General features: G+C 31.8%; 1 protein-coding gene across 1 annotated transcript in view; it reads right to left on the bottom strand.

The window, feature by feature from the left end:
• The window catches only part of LOC145241462 (thioredoxin domain-containing protein 11-like), a 104,255-nt gene that overhangs the window by 30,839 nt on the left and 53,380 nt on the right, over positions 1-20,036 (bottom strand). Inside the window, exons 5-11 of the mRNA XM_080104442.1 lie at positions 16,790-16,883; positions 16,533-16,642; positions 15,413-15,481; positions 13,643-13,774; positions 9,280-10,200; positions 3,213-3,261; positions 544-797 (exon numbers count right to left, since the gene is read on the bottom strand). Of these exons, the coding sequence (XP_079960568.1) occupies positions 544-797; positions 3,213-3,261; positions 9,280-10,200; positions 13,643-13,774; positions 15,413-15,481; positions 16,533-16,642; positions 16,790-16,883 (1,629 nt within the window). The remainder of the gene's footprint in view (positions 1-543; positions 798-3,212; positions 3,262-9,279; positions 10,201-13,642; positions 13,775-15,412; positions 15,482-16,532; positions 16,643-16,789; positions 16,884-20,036) is intronic.

The raw sequence follows: 20,036 nt of genomic DNA, 5'->3' as shown, positions 1-20,036 counted from the left end.
ACATGCAATAACCCTTATCCCCGAGTGGCTTCCAGGCCTTGATAAGTGGTGACCTCCATGTAAAAAAAAAAAAAAAAAAAACATTTATCCTATCATTATGGACATACTAGAAATCTGGTTATATAAGCAGATTTCTTGTACAACAATATGGTAGGATAAATAATTATTAATAAATAATTTTTCAATTGAGCCCTTTGCATGGAGTGTCAGTCAGAAAATTCATAATAGAAATAATATGAGCCATCTTAAATAATCTACTTGATTTATTAAACACAGTTAAGACTACTATGTTTGTCCGATTTGTCATTGGAATAAGCCTCATTGGTTAAAGGGCTTGGAATTGAATTAAAGCTGACTCGTGTTCCGGGATTCAAGTCACATGACCAATTTAAAAATTTTCACACTAATGATTTTACAAGGATGGAATGCATACATAATGTTTATGTATATTTCAATTTCTAAGTTGAACAACTTTGGCTATTATCACCTTGGTTTATGAATAACTTTTTTAAAAACCATCACAACAGAAGATCAATTACTTACACTGGACGTATTAATAACAAGTTGCTGGAAGGTTTGTGATGTAACTTCTGTAACCGTGACAAAGTTGGGTGTGGTCGGAGGAAAGTCTTCCGTCTCTGGTGGTTCATTGCTTTCAGAATTGGCTTCTTTACTTTTATTAGAATCTTCTGGAAAACGGTCTTGCCGATTGATGATATTTGAATCAGATCTGCCAGAATGAGCAGACAGGATTTCCCTCTTGATATCACCTGACGTATAGTTGACAATGAATTCAGCTGAAATTAAATTTTAAGAAAAATTTTAATTTAAGATCCAAGATAAAATACTAAATCATGGGAACAAATAGTTTAACATGGAAATTGGGATATGTTAATATTACCAAGTGTCCAACATAAGATATCAATTCCAAAAATAGGTTGGGATTTTTAAGTTCAACTAGAAAGTTAAATGAAAAGTAATTTAAGTTTAAATTATAATCACCAGTCAATGTTTGGTTGAGTTAGTACTCAACGAATCGCCCAGGACTTATGTTCACCATATTTACAGATTAATATCGGACCTTGGTTTGCAAGGCTTTGACATAATGAGTAATTAAATTAATGAGAATTACAGACTTTTAAAGTTGGAAAGATCACCCAAATATTGTTCTTTAATTGATTTAATTCAAAATGTTTTCTCTAATATATCAGTAAAAAAAAAAATAAATAAACCAGCATTATTTTGAAATGCCTAGGGTTCAGCAAGTGCTAGAGATCAAAGAAGTGAGCAACCAAATCTGACAAAATTGACAGCATTTTATAGGAAATTTTCAAAGGTTAAACACTGCTTGTTCCTGCAAGTTATTTGGTAAAGGAGTTAGGGTGTTTCTACTGAGTGAATATCTCTTTGCATAGAATGAAGCAGTTTGAACTTGACAGCAGACGGTGAGGAAGGACATTCATAGTCTAATAAAATGTAGCAGCAATTTGACTAGTGGAAGAATATAAAAATGTTTTTTATAAACAAAATGCTTTGTACATTTTATATACAGCCATTTTCTTTTTCAAACCCAACTTGTCTACTTTTGTTAGATGTGACACAAGAGTACTGTCCCCAGGATGACAACACTAACAAAAATAACCAGATAACTATGTGAAAATTTGAACCAGCAGCATCAATGATTTTTGCAGATTTAAATATAAAACATGCATGCAGAATTGGTCAGAAATCATGCAATCTTCCTATTCTCCAAAATTCAACCCAAGATTTATCCATGGCATAATAGTGTTATGTTGGTGCCTTAAACGACAACAATACCCAGCCTATCACTACACAGCATAAGTTCACAAGGCCACTAGAACAGTTTTAGATACAGCACCTGGTATTCCCAAAATAACATCTAAATAGATGGTAAAATAGACCTTAAAAATAATAGATTTTGTAAATATGGAAAACATTTTTGATTTTTATCATTAACATCTTTCATTTTACTGGAAATTTATTAGCAGGAAAAATTTTAGTTTTAATCTAAAGTAAAAAGAACCCCTAGTAGTTAAGAATTGTTTGAATAGAGGAATGTCTAATTTTTTTTTTTTTTTTTTAATTAAGTTTGTAAGCTCTTCAGCCCATTTAAGACTCACATGCACATTGTTTTGCTTGTTTATATTTAAATGCGATTAAAAATAAAAGCAAAGATAATGGTTAATAAATAATTTAATTATAGTGTAAGCATATGTAATTCTTTATCTAATAGCAGAAAAAAAAATGTCAACATTTTATGATTTAGGACGTACACTTTAGGTGAGCAAGGGAAAAAAAAAAAAATCAATATTCCTAGTCTTCTGTATTGAAAAAAATTTGAAGCAAAATTATATTTGTACAAAGAAGTGTGCAAAAAAAAAAAAAAAAAAAGTCAAAATCGATTTGTCAAATGCATTGCTACTTAAGTCTAACTTGGACAGACTAAAGTTCATATATAAATGAATACAATTTTTTTCATCTATTATTCCTATTGCCATAAAAACAAGTTACTGTTATTTCAATCAATAAGATAATATTTTGAAATACTATATAGTACAGATGAACAATTCAAAGACAGTTCTTCAAATGCCTAATTTGTGTAACTATTTTTTTTAATGGTTCATAATTAATGGTTAGTGTTATTAATTTGTAATTTTACTGTCCTATTTTTATTATAAAGGGATTAAAAAAAAATCTTTCTTAAATCAAACAGCACTCACTACAAGCCATAAACAAGCAGAGAAAAGCTAGGCGGTGGCTAGCTAGCTCACATTAGAAACACTTATTTTATTTTTGATGGGTTTTAAATTCAATGATTGTTTAGATCCTGTAGGCAAAACGTTTTACATACACGTTTAAATGTTCCTTGTGGCTTTTTGAGGGTCTGATTTTTTCAATCAGTTTCCATATCTTTTTAAATTCTAAGTTAAAAAAAAGAAGAAAAAAAGACTCACAAAATTGCTTAGGGGAATTAACTAACGTTTTTGTAATATTGAAACAAATTTATCTGGCTTTTAAATAAAACCATAATAGAATTCATGTTATTAGAGGTTATCTTAGTTCAATATGCTTCGAGGGTTACATGAAAAGTGCACAATTACATAAGACTACTTGTGATTACCTATATATTCTGTTCCAAGTAACTTTCCATACAAAAACATCAAAACAAAGAACCAAGATTCAATACTTACCAATAAAAGATTTTGTAAATGGTTTTTTTAAAATGTAACTTTTTTCATCCTAAAAAATAATTAGAAAAATTCAATAAAAAGAGTAAAAAGAAACAAATCTGATGAAGAAATTAAATACATATGAATTGTTTTAATCAAAAAATTAACGTGGAGGATAACATCAATGCATCAATTTTCTTTAAATTCTCCTGCCTCAAATGCTGAGTGTTTGGAAAATCAATAGAGAACTTTTAGAATTATGTTTCGAATGTATAAAGGAGTCACTTTGCATATAGAGAGGAGTGCGTTTGTACTAATATTCCATGACTTTTACTAGGTCTTTGGTTTGTGCTGATTATATTAATTTACCTATATTTCATCTGTTGTATTCAGTTACTCAGAATAACAGCCAACATTTGCAGGATCCTCATGTCGGCTTTATCACGAAGCTGGAAAAACATTTAGGACAAGATTGTTTTACAAACAAGACAGAATCAGAAGCCAAATCTGCTACAGAAATAGCCTTAAAAGTGGCTACATATTTGTAGCCACTTTTAAGGCTATTTCTGTAGCAAGCAAGAACTTTCATTGCAAAAAACTGGAAGAATGAGTCAACCAAGTGTGCCAAATATTTTCTGGATGACATCACCCAGGATTATATAGTTTCAGATGGCTCTGTAAACTGGTTAAAAAGAGGATTGCTCCAAGATGATCATGAGAGGATTATAATGACTGCCTAAGACAATACTTGATGGTGAATGCTTCTAAGATTGCAGGTTCTGTCACACAGAAAGAAGTAGAGAATGTAACGCATCCAGTTATAAGGTTTTGCTGGGGGACAGTTACTATACAAGGAGACACTATTATCTGTAAAAATAGAAATATCAAATGCAGCAATAAGTCTTGGGAACATATTTCCAACTGTTCTTTCAGGTATAAGTCATAGACCATCTACTTTGACCATGAAATTCCTACAACTATTAAACTGATAGCTATATGGGACAAGAATAAGATAGAACCAACCTGAGAAGTTAGTTTCCCCAATGATGCTGGGTTAAAGAGCTGAGAGGGAAAAGACAATAAAATACCAAGGTCTTATGTACAGCATGAAAAGAAACTGGAATCTTAGGAAGATCTCCATCATTCCAGTAATTATAGGTATAACTGGACTTCTGAAAGAAGTTCAAAAACTACCTGGCAAATATACCCAGTGAACCAAGTGCAAGAGAGATAAAAACAATTGCACTTAAAGGAGCGGTTAGGGTATTTACAAGATCTCAGTTGGAACGTATGAGATAGCGGGTGAATACTTGGCATCCAGTAGGATGCACTATCCCCAGCTTGAACAAAATAAAATTGAAAATAAATGAGACACCAAAAAAAATAAACATGCTAGAAAACACACACACACACACACACACTTAAAAATAAAATCGGAAGATCAGGTATCTTTATGTTTAAAAAGAAATATTTCAAATCAATTTTTATTTCAAATCATTTTGTTATACTGTAGTAATCTTTTAATTTCCATTTTAAAAATAATATATCCAACATACAATACACCTCAAGTAGATCTATAAAGTGATTTTTTTTTTCATTTTCACACAAAACAAGGCACAGTGCCACTTTGATGTAGGGGGCTACTATCGGGGACATAAGTTGCAGGGATACTATGTAGGGAGTTGAGCAGCAAGATATCTGTTCACATTACACTTGAACTTCTGCATTTAGTACAGTTGGGAAAGCAGGAACCCGGAAGGGAGTTCTAAAGTCTAGCAGTTCTGGGGAATAAACTATTAAAGTATAAGGCTTTCTTACATCTAGGCATCTGTACTGTATAGGGGTGGGATTTTTCCGATTGTAAGGTTTGTTGGGAGTATTTATGTCAAGGGGGTACAAGGGCTTGTAGTTCGTCAGAGCATCCACCATTAAAGTACTTTTAGAACAGGCAGAGGGATGCAACATTTTGTCGATGGGACAGAGACTGAAGCCTAGATGACAGTTCAGGACCTATCAGGTTTTGAACCTTGTCCAGGAGTGAGAGACTAGTAGCAGGTCCACCAGCACAAATGTGACAACAATACTCCATACATGGGCAAATGGTGACCTTGCAGGATATTTTCAGGCGTAAGCAACTTTCTAGCACAGTAGAGAGAGCCCACCTTTCTCGCAGCAGCCCTGGCAATGCTCTCAATGTATCTGTTCCAACTCACGTTTCCTGTGAACGTTAAGCCGAGGAGTTTGAAAGAAGTACTTTCAGGTCATGTATCTTTAGCCATAGCTATTCGTGGTCGAGCAGGTTTCTTGTAATTATTGAAGAAAACAAGCTTAGTCTTGGCAACACTGAATGTAACCATCCATTTGAGTCCCCCATTTCACTACAGATTAGAGATCTTTCTCCAGTGTTTCTGACATTTTCTAAGAAATGTTTTCCCTCGTGCCTGTTATAGAGTGTGGGGTTATCAGCAAATATACCCATCTCAGAGACCATTTTATCAGAGGGTTCATTTATGAATATTAGGAATAATAAAGGTCCAAAGATAAATCCCTGCGGTACACTCGCGTTTATATCTGATTGTTTAGATGCATGACCATTGAGGACAACCTGCATTCTTCTCTTATTTAAGAAAGATTTAATTATGTTAAGTATTCGTCCAGTGATACCATATGATCTGATTTTCCTGAGAAGACCATAATGCCATATCCTGTCAAAAGTCTTACATATATCTAGGGATACTGCTCTACCTTCCTCTGCTTTGTCCAGTGTATGGTATATACATATACATGTATATACATACAGTTAGGGTATCTGCTGTAGAATGGGCTTGTCTAAATCCATATTGTTGGTTAGTCAGAAGTTTAGCAGCTGTAAAGTGATGGACTAGGTTATTTATGGACTCAAATATGGTAAAAAGTGAGAGGCTAATGGGGCGATAATTTAATGGGTCAGTTATTTCACCAGAATTCTTGTAAACTGGTACCACAGAAGCAGTTTTCAGCAGTCAGGAAAGCAAGATTCATCAAGACATCAGTTGTAAAGTTTGGAGAGGACTGGAGCAACCTCCGCAGAGCATTTTTTTAATAGCACAGCCGAGATGAGATCCACATGCTTTTGAGATGTCTAGGTTTTTTATATCATGCACCTGAGAAGGGGTAATTTTCAGATCATCTAGTGTGGCGTCAGTCCACAAAGTCAAGGAGGTTTTTTGGGTCCAATGTGGAGTTTAAGGCAAACCGACAGGCAAACATTAGCTTTCTCGGTTGCCATGCATAGTTACATAAAAAAAAGAGTGTGGAGAGTGTATTGAGCTATATAAACTTATGCGCAAAGAGTAAAGTAGAGAAATGAGTTTCAACTGCAGAGACAGGGTGTGAGTGTTTTATATAGTATGAAAAATTCAAGTGAGAGAATAAGTTAGTCAAGTTAAACCAACCATTTCTTAATGCTATAACTTTTTATGTTTAAACTAAAATAAGTTATCTTTGTTTAGACATGTCTATTCTAAGCTCCTTATGATTTTCAGTTTTTATCAAAACATCCCAGAATTTTTACTTTCACTTTTATTAACTAGACATTTAATAAATTAGATTTATTAAATTTTTACTTAATTCACAATTAATGCTAGTGATTTTTTTCATTAATATTTCAAGTTTTTTTAACTGCTCTTCCGACAATTGAATTTTCCGCACATTAAAACATTTTTGTCAACAGCTAATATAAGAATTTAAACTTCTAAAAAAAAAAATAAATAAAATAAATAAAAATAAAATAAATCATTTTTTTTAAAATCCCAATTTTTAGTTTTTATTTTAAAGAAAATAAATATATATTAGAATCGTATTTTTTATCTTTTCCATGTCAACATGAAACTACGCCCTATTAAGAAAAAACGTCTGTGTAATTTGTAGATGTAAAAGTAGATGTAAAAAACAGCATGAGCAGATTAGTTTCATATTTATGAATTTAAGAGTAAAAACAAAATCTGAAACATTTATATTTAAATTTCCATAAGTCATAAGTTGTCCTACCAATTTTATTGCAAAACTTTAATCGCACATTCCTTCACGGAATTATATTTCCAAAAATATAAATATTCACTTAAAAGAAATCAAGAGAAAAGATGAGATCAATAATCAAAAATAGTTAAGAATTTATGAAATGCATTTAATTTTTTTTTTTTTTCTTTCATTTATTTAGCTAAAATTAAATGCACTGATGAAGCCTCAAGAAAAGTGTTGATATTTTGTATACCATGAAAATGTCATTGACAAAGAAACAATCATATGCTAAGTTTTTTTAATGAGTATGTGGAAAATTGTTCCCTGAATTAAGTTTCTTATAACCATATATATACATATATATATATGTATAGATACACACACACGCCAGTCATATTATCGAACTAAATCAATATTTGATTCTGACTAGCCAGCCGTTTAAATAAATTTTCTATGTACTTTAAAGAAATATTCCAGTTGATTTCATTGGTTACATGTTCTATCCAGCCTGATAATTCTTTTAATAGTATATACTGAGTGTCACTGTTTTCAGTGGATTATCAACAAAGATGATTATCCAATGAAAATACTGAGTATGCTATAAATGGCAATAAATTCATTCAGATCTTTTACTTAATTTCCATAAAGACTATTTTAAGAATTACATTTAAACACTTACTATAAGATTACTTATGTTTCCCTAACTATTGTCTGATAAACAACTAAAATGTACATGCATAATTAATGCATATTAGCTTAAGTTTTGTTAATTCAGAATCGTTCACATTCAATAATGTGAATTTCTGTGTGCGAGTGTAAACAGATTTTGTACATGACATGTTTTGCTTCTAAGGAACTTACATATTAATATTCTACATTTACTCAAAGTTTTACTTTAACAATTTAGTTCATTTAAAAATTTTAATGAGCATATTTTTTTGAGCAATTATAAATTAGAAACTATTATAAAATATATATATATATATATATATATATATATATATATATATATAACACTGTGCTGCATGGTGCTTTAAGTTAATAAAATTTAATAAAAAAAAAAAAAAAAGAAAAAAAGAGAAAATAATTTTTTTAAGCATAGTACCTAAGCATAATCTGCAATAGTTTTTTTTTTGTTTTTCTACAAGGTAGTCTCCACTTATGAAGGCATGAAAGCCACTCGGGGATAAAGGTTATTGCAAATACAGTATGTTAGTATTGGAGATTTGATCAAGTGTCTTACTTAAGGGGGCGGTTCATCAGGAATTTGTTTATGTTGGACTTGAAGACATCCAGGTTGTAGTCAGGTGGGTAACAGGCAAACAGAACAGAATTCCACAAGCGTGCACTTCTAAGAAAGAACCTTTGTTCATGGAATCTACGTTTTGGTTTTGGCACAGATAAAGAGTGAGGAAAATTTTTGACAGTGAAAATTTTTTAAAACATTTAACACATTTTAACATTATTAACATTGTAACAAAAAGAAAAAAAATAGGCAGCCTATAATCAGAAGTTCTAAACTTTTTAGATACAAATAAAAATCAATCAAATCATTTATTTCTTTATCATTTTGAAGACACGTCTGATAGTTTCTCATCTTACTATTTCCAAGGCAACAATATTATGGGAATTTCAAACTTAATAATGTAATACATCACTTGGCCAGGCATTACTTTGTCAGATACCTAAAAGGCATAGAATATGGAAAAAGAGCAAGCGTATTCAAGGGTCTAGTTCAAAATTCCCCAGAAAGTTAGACAACGATAAAAGCAGAATTATCAAATCAGAAACAATCATGGATTTTAAAGGAGCTAGGCTCATAAAAATGCTAGAAGCCAGAATTTCCAAAGAATCAATAGTCTGAATATAAGAAGGCTTTCAAATAAAGAGTTAGAAATTTTAATTTTTTTAAATCCTAGGAATTAGAGTCTGATCTAATACTAACTTTACAGTCATTAACACCAAAAACATCTGAAAAAGATAATATACAACAGACAAAGCATTTATGAAAATGGCATCAGGTAAGTCACAGAAAAAATAGTCAGAAATATGGAAATAACAATGGTCCATCTAAAAAAAAAAAACTTACCTCTTCATCAATAATGAGTAACACAGGCTTTTTTGTGCGTACTAATTCCGTGGCATTTACACCAAGTCTCTCAGCAAATACAGAATGGTTAATTATATCCATTGCATAAAAACGAACCGTCCGATTTGTGCGGCATGAGAGGCCAGTAAAATTGGCTGCTTTGATTGGTTGCAACGTATCAGGACTGAGGTAAGTGTCTAGCGGAACACCCTGTGAAAGCTGAAAGTTCAACCGATTGCAGAGACGTTGCACACCATCTTTAAGGACACCTTCAATAAAAGGGTCTCTTGATGGTCTTCGGTTGATTGTCTGCTTAGCAAATGTATCTTGCGTCGACGCGATAGATTCTCTTGAAGTTGTATTCGAAGATGTAGAAGATGATGGTACAGATGATGGAGGAGAAAACAAATGGTTCTGGACTTGACGGCAGCATAAAGATTTGCGCTGATCAGGCAGATAGTTGGGAGAGAATTGTAGGCACTTGTTTCTTAAAATACTGTACATGTTATCTGGCAGCTGATAGCCAAGTGCCCCCGGGCACGACTGTGGGGGTGTGCGACAGTCACCATCATTCAGGTTGTGGGTGTAACACACCTCACACACATTGTGGGAAACGTGACCTTGGAGAAACTCCTTGTACAGGACACTGACACAACATCGGCAAACAGGGGAAATTGAGGAGACAAAATCTATGCCAAGCGAATCGTCAGATGGGGTCATCGGAAAAGAGTGATATTGGTACGGATGGAGAGAAACATTGTCTTGTTGATGTGGCCGTAAGAAGTGAGAGTCTTGGCAGAGTTTCACCGTTTCCTGCATTTTCTTCATGGAAGAAATTCTATGGCTGAAGCTTGCAGAAATAATTTCATTAAATGATTCAACATCTGAACATTTCGCATACTCCAGCGCTACTTCACGTAACTGCAATGAAGAAACAAAATTTAATCTTTAACCAAAACAAGATTATAAAAGTTATATTTTTAGCAGGGGGGGGGGATGGTCCAAATAAAACTGAAACTGCCAAAGATACAAGTTGATAAATACTGCTTAAAGTCAAACAAAAAGTATTAAAATATTCAATTTAAATACATCTAAAGGGAAATCCAAACTGTAAATTACAAATACAATTTAAAAATTAGTTTTAAGTTTCTTAAAACCAACAGATATTTCATCAATGGTATTAAAGAGGAATGGAATGAGTAGATGAATACTTAAAAATATTTCAATTGAATCTAACACTTTAACAATACAGAAAGTTCTAAAACTTCAGAGAATTACACTCTGGTGAGAGTTTCACCTTACATGCTGGAAAATTGGGATTTAATACTGATATGGAAAGGCACAAAGACAAGACCAATAAAAAAAGTTAACGATTTGTTATGGAGTGAAATTTTTAAAAAATAGAACTAACTAGGTAGAAGTATGAAAGAATTTGATTAAAGCTTTTCGAAATAATGGTGTCATTTATAACTTTGGTATACATTTTCTTAATATTTTTTTAATCTACAAGTTTATTGCCAAGACAAATTTTGGAAAATTAACATATTAATTTTTTTTTTTTTTTATAATAGAGTAATATTTTTGGAACAAGTTAAATCTGATTAGGAAGAACAAGAATAAAAAGAAATTTAAATTAGAATTGAATTAATTTAAAAATAAGTGATAAAAATGGAATTACAAGGACGTTTCTAGGAATAATCACAAAAATTTTAAGAAAATTTGAACTGTATTTTATTTAATTCCTCTCCAGGAGGTTTTACACAAGAGCAGATATGGTTTAAAAAAAAAAAAAAAAAAAAAAAACAGCTATAAGGATAGAATAACGATCAAGGGAGCTAACTTTTCAGGTAGAGTTACCTCCCCCGCTTTTACCTGTTATGAGAGTTCTTGGATAGAGATGCAAAAACGAGATGGGAGAAATCCTGGCAGGCGCGAACAAAAGTATGATTGAAATGAATATGGAGATACTACTTTTGTCCATGATAATCGTGACATGTAATTTGCGTCATTTTCTATTTGTTGCCTATTCGTAAAGTCCACGTCAAGTCAATAGAGTATCCTCATTTCTTCCACTGCTTCTGTTTTCATATGCTAGATACATACTCGTTTCCGGGCATAATCTTCTCCAACGAATTAATAGGTCAATACTCAACCAACATACTCTCACCTAAAGAAAAAAATGCCTGTGCAGCCCCATTGGCATTACCCAGTAGGGATGCTTGAGGCGATTAGCAATAAATAAACTTCTCAGAAAGGTAAAGGCTGGTCAGGTGAAACTTTTAAAATTAAAATTAAACAGAACCATATCTCGGCATAACCACAACAAAGACACTGTCAAACTCATTAAGAACATATCATTGACTGGTATGAACACCTACTGAAATTGTAGTGTAAAATTTTTATGCAAATTATTTTTTTTAGGTTGAATTTGCAAAAATAGTAATAGAAATTCCTAAGAATCACAACAAATCTATATATCTATAAAATTGAAATTGTGTGTGTACATTTCCCTACCAAACTACTCTGTTAAATCTCGAGTCTGTAGACTGAAAATTGACAATCTTTAATCAGTTTTCGGACAGAAATTTAGCTGTCAAGGGGTCAAAGTTCGATTTGACCTTTGAAAATTCTACCAAACTCCAATGCCAATTTTGAGTCTAAACACTTGAAATTTTAGATGTAGGTTACTTGGACATAGACCAAACTTTCATTTGATTTGGGCCCAAAACAAATGTTAAGGGGTCAAAATTGGTGTCAAAGTTATAAAAAAATTGACCTCTGTGGTCTCTACCAAATTACTCAGTCAATTTTTGGTATAAACATTTGAAATTTTACATAAAGTGTATTCAGACATATAGCAAGCTTTTTAATCAGTTTTGGGACAAAAATTTGGCTGCCAAGAGTTGAAGAGTTGACCTTTGCAGACTCTACCAAACTCCTGCAACAATTTTGGGTTTAAACACTTGAAATTTTAGATCTACGTTACCTGGACATGAGTCAAACTTTTTAATATATATATATATATATACACACACACACATACATACATATGCATGTCATGTTTTGCAACAGGACTTTTTTTTATTGGGGACATATTTTACTTGTCACCGTACCTTTGACTTCTCGTTTGTTGTGACGTTATCTTAAACTTTCCCTTTTTTTTATTCTTTCTCATTTCTTTCACGCTAAATCTCTATTTAAGGAACTTTAGGTATTGTTTTGGTTATTTTTATAAAAAAATAACTGTTTATCCATTGTCGTCAACGAGAGCGCAACGAGACTTCAGCCGCTTGTTGGCGGGCCTTTCAAATCCACGTTCTTTTCAGTTCGCCTGCCTGCACGAAAGGACGTGTTGATTTCTCACTCCTCATGCCGGTAACATAACTGGGTTTCAATTTAAGTTTTTCTTTGTATTGTTTAAACTGAATTTACTATTCTTCTACTCATAGAATAATGTGCTTTCATGTAATAAGCAATTTATTTAGACTGACGTTATTCTTATTGGGGCCATATTTGAAGCATGCTAAATTCCTTTAGCATTTCGGTTCTCTGCAACTATATTTGTTGGCTAGGTCGAGTGCCGCCATTTGGGAAACTGGTTTTCCCCCGCATTGAACCGACCTTGAGTCAATTTCTCCCTTATAGGAAGGCGAGCAATAAGTTATTTATTTCGTGAACTACCAGTTGAAAGGGATTTGGAAGCCTTTAAACTGTGAACCGTGAACGATTATGCCTGTGCTTTCTCTCGGTTTCACCTAATATTATTTCTTCACTTAAGGATTTAAATTTATTTGTTTTCCTTGCCTTTCTTAATAATCTTCCTTCCCTTTTCTATCTTATAGTTTTCTCATTTGTTGCTAAGTTCACGTGTTCGTTTATTTTTCATGCCTTCCAGTCTCTTTACTCATTGCAGTAACATTATTTTATCCCAGCATATTTTATCATGTCTAAAACAGTTTACCATTCCCTACATCTACGCCAGTTTTGACACGGTCGTGCAAGATTTCTATCAATCTTTCTCCCCCTTGCCTAGTTACATGCAGCCCTTTCTCGCTCTCTTAATGCATACATGTCCTTTCCGTCACTGTAAACTCACACCTTGTTATTTCTATTTTATTTTCAGGTTTTTTACCTAATTCACCATCAATAAATATTCGTACTTTCTCCCAACGAAATGCGTTTGTTTTGTTTTTGGTGGGTTTGAGTTTAACTGGCTGTCTGAAACAAGGTGTCGACATGCATTTTGCCGAGGGCAGCACAATGCATATAAAGTTAACAACAGTACATAGGGCCTGAGCAAAGCCGGGCTGAACTGCTAGTACAAGACAAAACTAAAATAAAACGGCCAGAATAGTCCACTTACCATTTGATAATGCTGATTAGCATCAAATAAAGGATTGTGAATATAAAACATTATCACAGTTGCACCTTTTCTTATCTCTGTTGATAAATGAAGACTTTTTATTCCTGAAGGGGACAAAATCTTCACCAATGGCTGAAATAAAAAACAAAAACGTTATCACGCAGGGAAACTGTCTCCAGGGGAGATAACTCAATATTAAATATAATAGTAATAATAAAATAACCTGCCTTGCATCACAGCAAGTGATAATCTGTTTTACAAAAAGAAAAGGTAGTCAGAATAGATTTTAACAGATAACATATTCATCTACACAAACATTTTTTAGTAGCATCATATTTTTTACTCTTTAAAACGTATAAAAAAGTATTAATCGAATTGTAACTGTTCTTATCTTGGATGTTATTCGTTTTGACCAACGGAATCTGACTTTCTCAAGACAAATTGTTGAAATCTAGAAATTTCATATAAAGCTCGAGAATGTAGAAAGAATTTCTAAATGAATCCTATATTCTTTTTTTTTCTTTTAAGCTTCGTCTTAGATGCATTAAAATCAACCAGCCACCTTTTACCCCATTGCACCACGTGATCAAAATCAGAGGAAAGAGTTGGGCTCAGGATGGACTCTTGAGGAACTCTAGCATTAATACTGTGAGCTTCCGATTTCTGCCCATCAACCACTACTCTTATGAACCTATCAGAGAGAAATGATTTTATTATTGAAAAGACAGCTTGGGATTTTGTGGAGTAGACCTTTATGCCATACTCTATCAAAGGCCTTTGATATGTTAAGGATAATTGCCCTAAAAAGGAAGCCTCCATCAAGAGATTTGCTAATCCTATGTGATAACTGTTAGCACATATGCTGTAGTTTTAGCAAAACTGAAACTATATTGCGTGTCACTAAGGTTATTTTTGCTGAGGTAGTCGACTACTACTCTTTAACAGATTCTAGCAACTTACTCATGACTAAAAGACTCGCTTAGAACCACTTAATACTTAATTTCATCAGTTATGCCATATGTACAATGTTAGTTTGTTTCTGTTTTCATTTTTTTTTTTTTTTTTTTTTACATGGGAGTTGCCACTTATCAAGGCCCAAAAGCCAGGCAAGGATAAGGTTTGATGAGTGTACAGTAGTCACTGAAACAACAGTATTAATAGTGGTAGAAATGGGGTAGAAACGGATTATTTAGGGAGTGGGGCTCAACAGGAATTTGTTTACATTGGACTTATTAACAATTCAGTTCAAAATTCCGTATAGATTCTAGAGTTTAAGTCGTTGTCAAGGAAGTCAGAGGCTACATCAGCTGAAAAATTGTGAGAATAACATTCAAGATGAGGACAATAATTCAAAAACAAATTATCAATCCTCATATAAAAAAACATCTTTGTTTTAAGTCATAGTACAGGGATCTCGACTGAGAAAGTATCCCTCCTTTGGCTTAACCAAAATTAAAAGGAAAAGTTTCCGGCAATGATACGCAGATTTATTTGTGCCAGAGTGAATAGTAGATCATGAGAGAGATCATACTAGCCGTTGAAGATATTAGCTCAAAAGGAGATCACCATGTAAACATTGGCATTCAAGGAAGAAACGCTTAAGCTTTTTGAGTCTGCTTTCATAGAGCAGAATCTGTAGTTGTCCCTTTTTCATGCATAGACCACAGCTAATTCATTACTTTCAGACGGATTGTATGCACAGTTTTCCAAAAACAAATCTCCACACCATGCACATTGTAAATAAAAAAAAACAAATCTAAAACTGTTTACCTGTTGCCGTAATTTAAATGCCCATTTTACAATTTCAGAACTTGTGAAATTCTTTTCTAATGGGCAGTTCTGAAATAAAAAGGATTTTTGAATTAAAATATAACAAAAAATGTCACTTTATTAATTGCAATTTACATTTACATATTATACAAAATGCAAAATAAACAAATAGTTGAAATTCAATATATTAAATTAAAGAAAAAAGCTGCGTGTTGTATCTCAGCGGTTGTATTTTGAAATGTTCGAACAGTGCGTAGGCAATGGGAGAATAACGTCAAGAGTGTGAATTCCATATAGAAACGTTGGTCTAATTTGAATAAAAATAAAATATGCATCAAGTGCGCTTGGAAGCCAAATCACAACGTAATAGTAGGAAAATAAACAAATTTTACTTGTTTGAAATTTATAACAAATATATTTCAGAGGTATACTCCATCCTCAGTATTTTGTTTCCTTTCTTTTTTCTCTCCATGTTCTAAAGTTGGAGAAAGAAAAGTCTGTAAAGAGCCGCGCATTATATCTCAGCGGTTGTATTTTGAAATGTTAGAACAGTGCATAGGCAACGAGAGAATAATGTCAAGGGTGTGAATTTCATATAAAAACGTTGATTTAATTTGAATAAAACATAATACGCATCAAATGCTCTTTACAAACAGACTTTTCTTTCTCCAACTTGCATATCAATACTCGATCGATTCAGACTCGACTTTCCCCTCCTTCATCCACTGTTATTAGAATATATTTAGTTTTTTGTTTTTTTACATATGTTTTCCTAAAAATATTTATTCAATCCAAGAAAACTTCAAGTGGAGATATTTTCACCAACTAATCTTAAATATTAAAGGGAAGTAATCATGTAATGAGTTATTTCCCCTAACTTATCTAAAAGTAAATATATAAAAACTTATATTTTTTTTATAGATTAAAGAGAAGTTTAAGCACTAAAACAAAGTTTAAAAATGTATATAACACAAGATAATGATGATCAAGAAATTAAAGTTATCAAAATCAATTTGTTTCTTTCGAAACAAGTTGGATCTTTTATCTTTTGCTCCGAGGCAATGCCAGGTAAGTAGAATTAGTATTAAAAATAAGTAAATAGAAATCCAATTTGACTTACGAATATATGTCTGTGCTTCACCATAACAACAGCTCCATTTTTTGTCCCCATCAACTCATTTGCAAGAAATGGGTTTGTGATAACCCCAAATTTAAGAACTTGGAGTGGATCTAAAAAAAAAAAAACATATTGCAGTATTAACGGTGCTTTGTCTTTGGAGTATTGTCCTCATCAGCATTAATATACATTTATTATTATTTATATTATAATATACAACAGAAATAGAGACGGAGAAAAAACAATACAAAATATCTTACCTTTTTCTACAGATCTCATTGATGCATAATAGAATTGCAAATAACCTGGAGGTTGAGGTGAAGAATTGAAATCAAAATAACCTATCACGGCATTCTGAAAAAAAAATAAATAAAAATAAGTTAATCTTGCTTCGATTGATTACATGCATGTGCCTTACAGATTGACCACATGATTGAGAACAAAATTTCGCCTTTGATCATGATCTTGGGCCAATCAGGAGCGACATACTAGTATCAACTCTGATCAGCTCATCTCTTAGGTAGTCATCTTGATTTTTCTTCAGTTAAATTATGTTTATACAATTTCTGGATCAAGTAAAGATTAGATACCCCGTAGCAGAAGACAAATACTGGTGAACATTTCAAGTGACACCGGTTGTTCAATCTTGACATGGCCGTTGGTTGTTTGTAAACACTACCTTCATCCTAAAACTTTTTTGTTTTTGTTCATTTTTTTTAATATTTAAACAGTTTTTATATTTAAATTAGTTTTAATATTTAAACAGTATTTTAGTTTCCATCTACCCCCCCTCCCCCAACACACACCTCCAAACACACGGGCAACGCCGGGTACCCCCCACTAGTATTAAATATTTACAAAACTTAAGGATTTAAAAAAAAAAAAAAAAATTTTTTTTTTTTTTTAACAAAATATATTTAAATAAATAGGTGTCTTTCTGAATGCGTTTTTTTTTTTTAATATATTTACAGAACTTTTTAATGAAACTAATAATAATAATAAAAATTTTAAAAAATAAAAAGAATGAACTATATTAATTACAAAGCATGAGAAACTGAGAATTTCGGACGCTAAACTTATTTGTATTTAATTTGCTCTTGTGGAGAAGTAAGCAAATAGCAAGTTTTCTTTTTTTTGTTTTAAATAAAAATAAAAATTATAAAAAGATTTGTATCTTGTGATATTATACTTCATCTTTATAAAAATAAAAGTTATAAAAAATATGTGAATAAAATATATTTTTTTAAATCTCGATTGTTTATATTGTTGCTTATACTTACGATTTTATTATGCAAAAACGTCTCGGTCTACAAGGATTTTTCCTTCACTGACCACCTACATACATCGCACTTTAAATAAATATTGAATTGTATTAAAAACGCACAAAGAAAGATAAAAAAAAAAAAAAAAAACACTGTACTTAAAAATTAATCTTGGTTGCAAAAATCTGAACAAGTCCGTTAATTTATATTTGTTTCTGCCATTAAAAAGTTTGGTTATAATTTTATTTAAATGTTTTTAAAAATTATGTATTTTTTAATTGACATCACCTGAACATCTCAGTTATAACGTCGGCTTATTTATTTATTTGGTATTATTTTAGAACCTGCTCCAGCGTAGTATAAACACCTCCAACCACCCTATGTTAAGAAAAGGTTTCGGAATAACCTCCAAAGGTTGGGGTGCTTATAATACGCTGGGGCATGTCATAAAAATTTACCATTTATTTCTGTTATTATTATTAGTTTTATCAAAATGTTCTATAAATATATTTTTTTTAAAAACTGCACTCAGAAAGACGCCCATTTATTTAAATATATTTTGTTTAAATACGTTCGTTTTATTACTTATATTAAAAAGTTTTGTGTAAATAGAAAAAGTTTGTTTTTTTTTAATCCTTAAAAGTTTTTAAATATTTAATATTAAAAAACATGTTTTGTAAATATATATTTTTTCTTTTAAATCTTAAAAAGTTTTGTAAATATATTTTTTTAAAATCTTGCTCGCGAACATTCGACCATGTCTGCTATTTGGCGTGTTTACAAACAACCAACGGCAATGTCAAGGTCAAAGAACCGGTGTCACTTGAAATGTGCGCCAGTATTCATCTTCTGCTAGGGGATATCTATTCTTTACTTGATCCCAATTTCTTTACATCACTTGAGTCTGGTAGGCAGGAAACATATCCAAACTATGTTATTCTTCTTTTTTTTTTTTCTTTTTTTTTTTTTTTTAAATAATATTGATGGATTTGCTAATGTTAACCTTCTTTCTGATATCTGTGTTTCTTTGTCTTGCAAAGTTATTCCAAAGACAGTTCTTAAATATTTGATTTCAATATAGTCCAGGTTTCACTTGCATATACAATAATTAGGAACTATTAATGCATTTAAAGTCTTAATATCAGGTGTTGATATATCCTTTATCTTACTATATCCTTTATGCTCTGTATCTTACTTTTAGTCTTCCAAATGCATTTGAAAAAAAGAGAATATATATAAGCGGGAGTGATCTCCTTGGAATCAGTGAAGGAATTTTTTTTTTAAATTAACCTTCAAAATGTTTATTTTCATAAAGAATACAGTATATTTACTTGCTTCTTCAGTAGAAAAGCAAGATCCATCTAACTAAATAAGATTTTATTTTTTAACTGGAACACTAGTCTACATTTATAGAGCATGTATACTCTTTGTATAAATAGAAGAGAATTCTGAGGTAGCAGCAATGTAAACAAATATAAAAATAATTCTTTTATTTTCATGGCATGTGACAATTTAGAGGTTAGATTGCTGGCAACCAAATGGGTTTCAAATCTCAGCTTGAAAATCAACATGTCTAGTTTCCCCGACAACTTGTAACATGGTGAAACAGCTGTGGATAACATACTAATATACAAACATTGATTACATATGTAGATACATATTTCAACTGATTTTCTTTCACAATTTAACTTCATCAGGCCACTAGTCTCCGTTTTCAAATGTGAATTTGCATTTGAAAACTGCCAAAACTAGTGGCCGGATGAAGTTGTATGTATGCTCATATGTAGCCAATAATATTTGTATAAAAAAAATTTATATGATAATACAGCTCTACTTATTGAGTACTATTTTATAAACACTGGAGTTTCATTGGATGAAAATCAAAGAAACCACAGCCATACAATTATCCAATAATATATATATGTATCTACCTTGTATCTACTATAATTATTTACATATGTGCCAAGAATTCCACATATACAACAATTTTGCATAAGGTATGCACATCTTAGATAAATTTTCACTGGCAAGCAAAGGAGTTAACTTGTCTTCGTTCATAATATAATTTAACTAGCTGTACCCGCCAAATCACGCATTGCCATTATGTAGGCTGATTGACACACACAAACACGCAGAAACACAAACTTTGCAAATAGTCAGGAATAGACAATTTAAAGGCTTCCAAATCACACATAGGATATAGATATTGTACAATCAAGTTCATTTTTGCTTTTCCTTTTTACTT

The sequence above is a fragment of the Euprymna scolopes genome, chromosome 20 (assembly GCF_053919585.1).
Source record: "Euprymna scolopes isolate OS-2025 chromosome 20, ASM5391958v1, whole genome shotgun sequence".
Lineage (NCBI taxonomy): Eukaryota > Metazoa > Mollusca > Cephalopoda > Sepiida > Sepiolidae > Euprymna > Euprymna scolopes.
The sequence above is the reverse complement of the archived record's forward strand: the minus strand, read 5'-3'. Positions and strand labels throughout refer to the sequence as shown.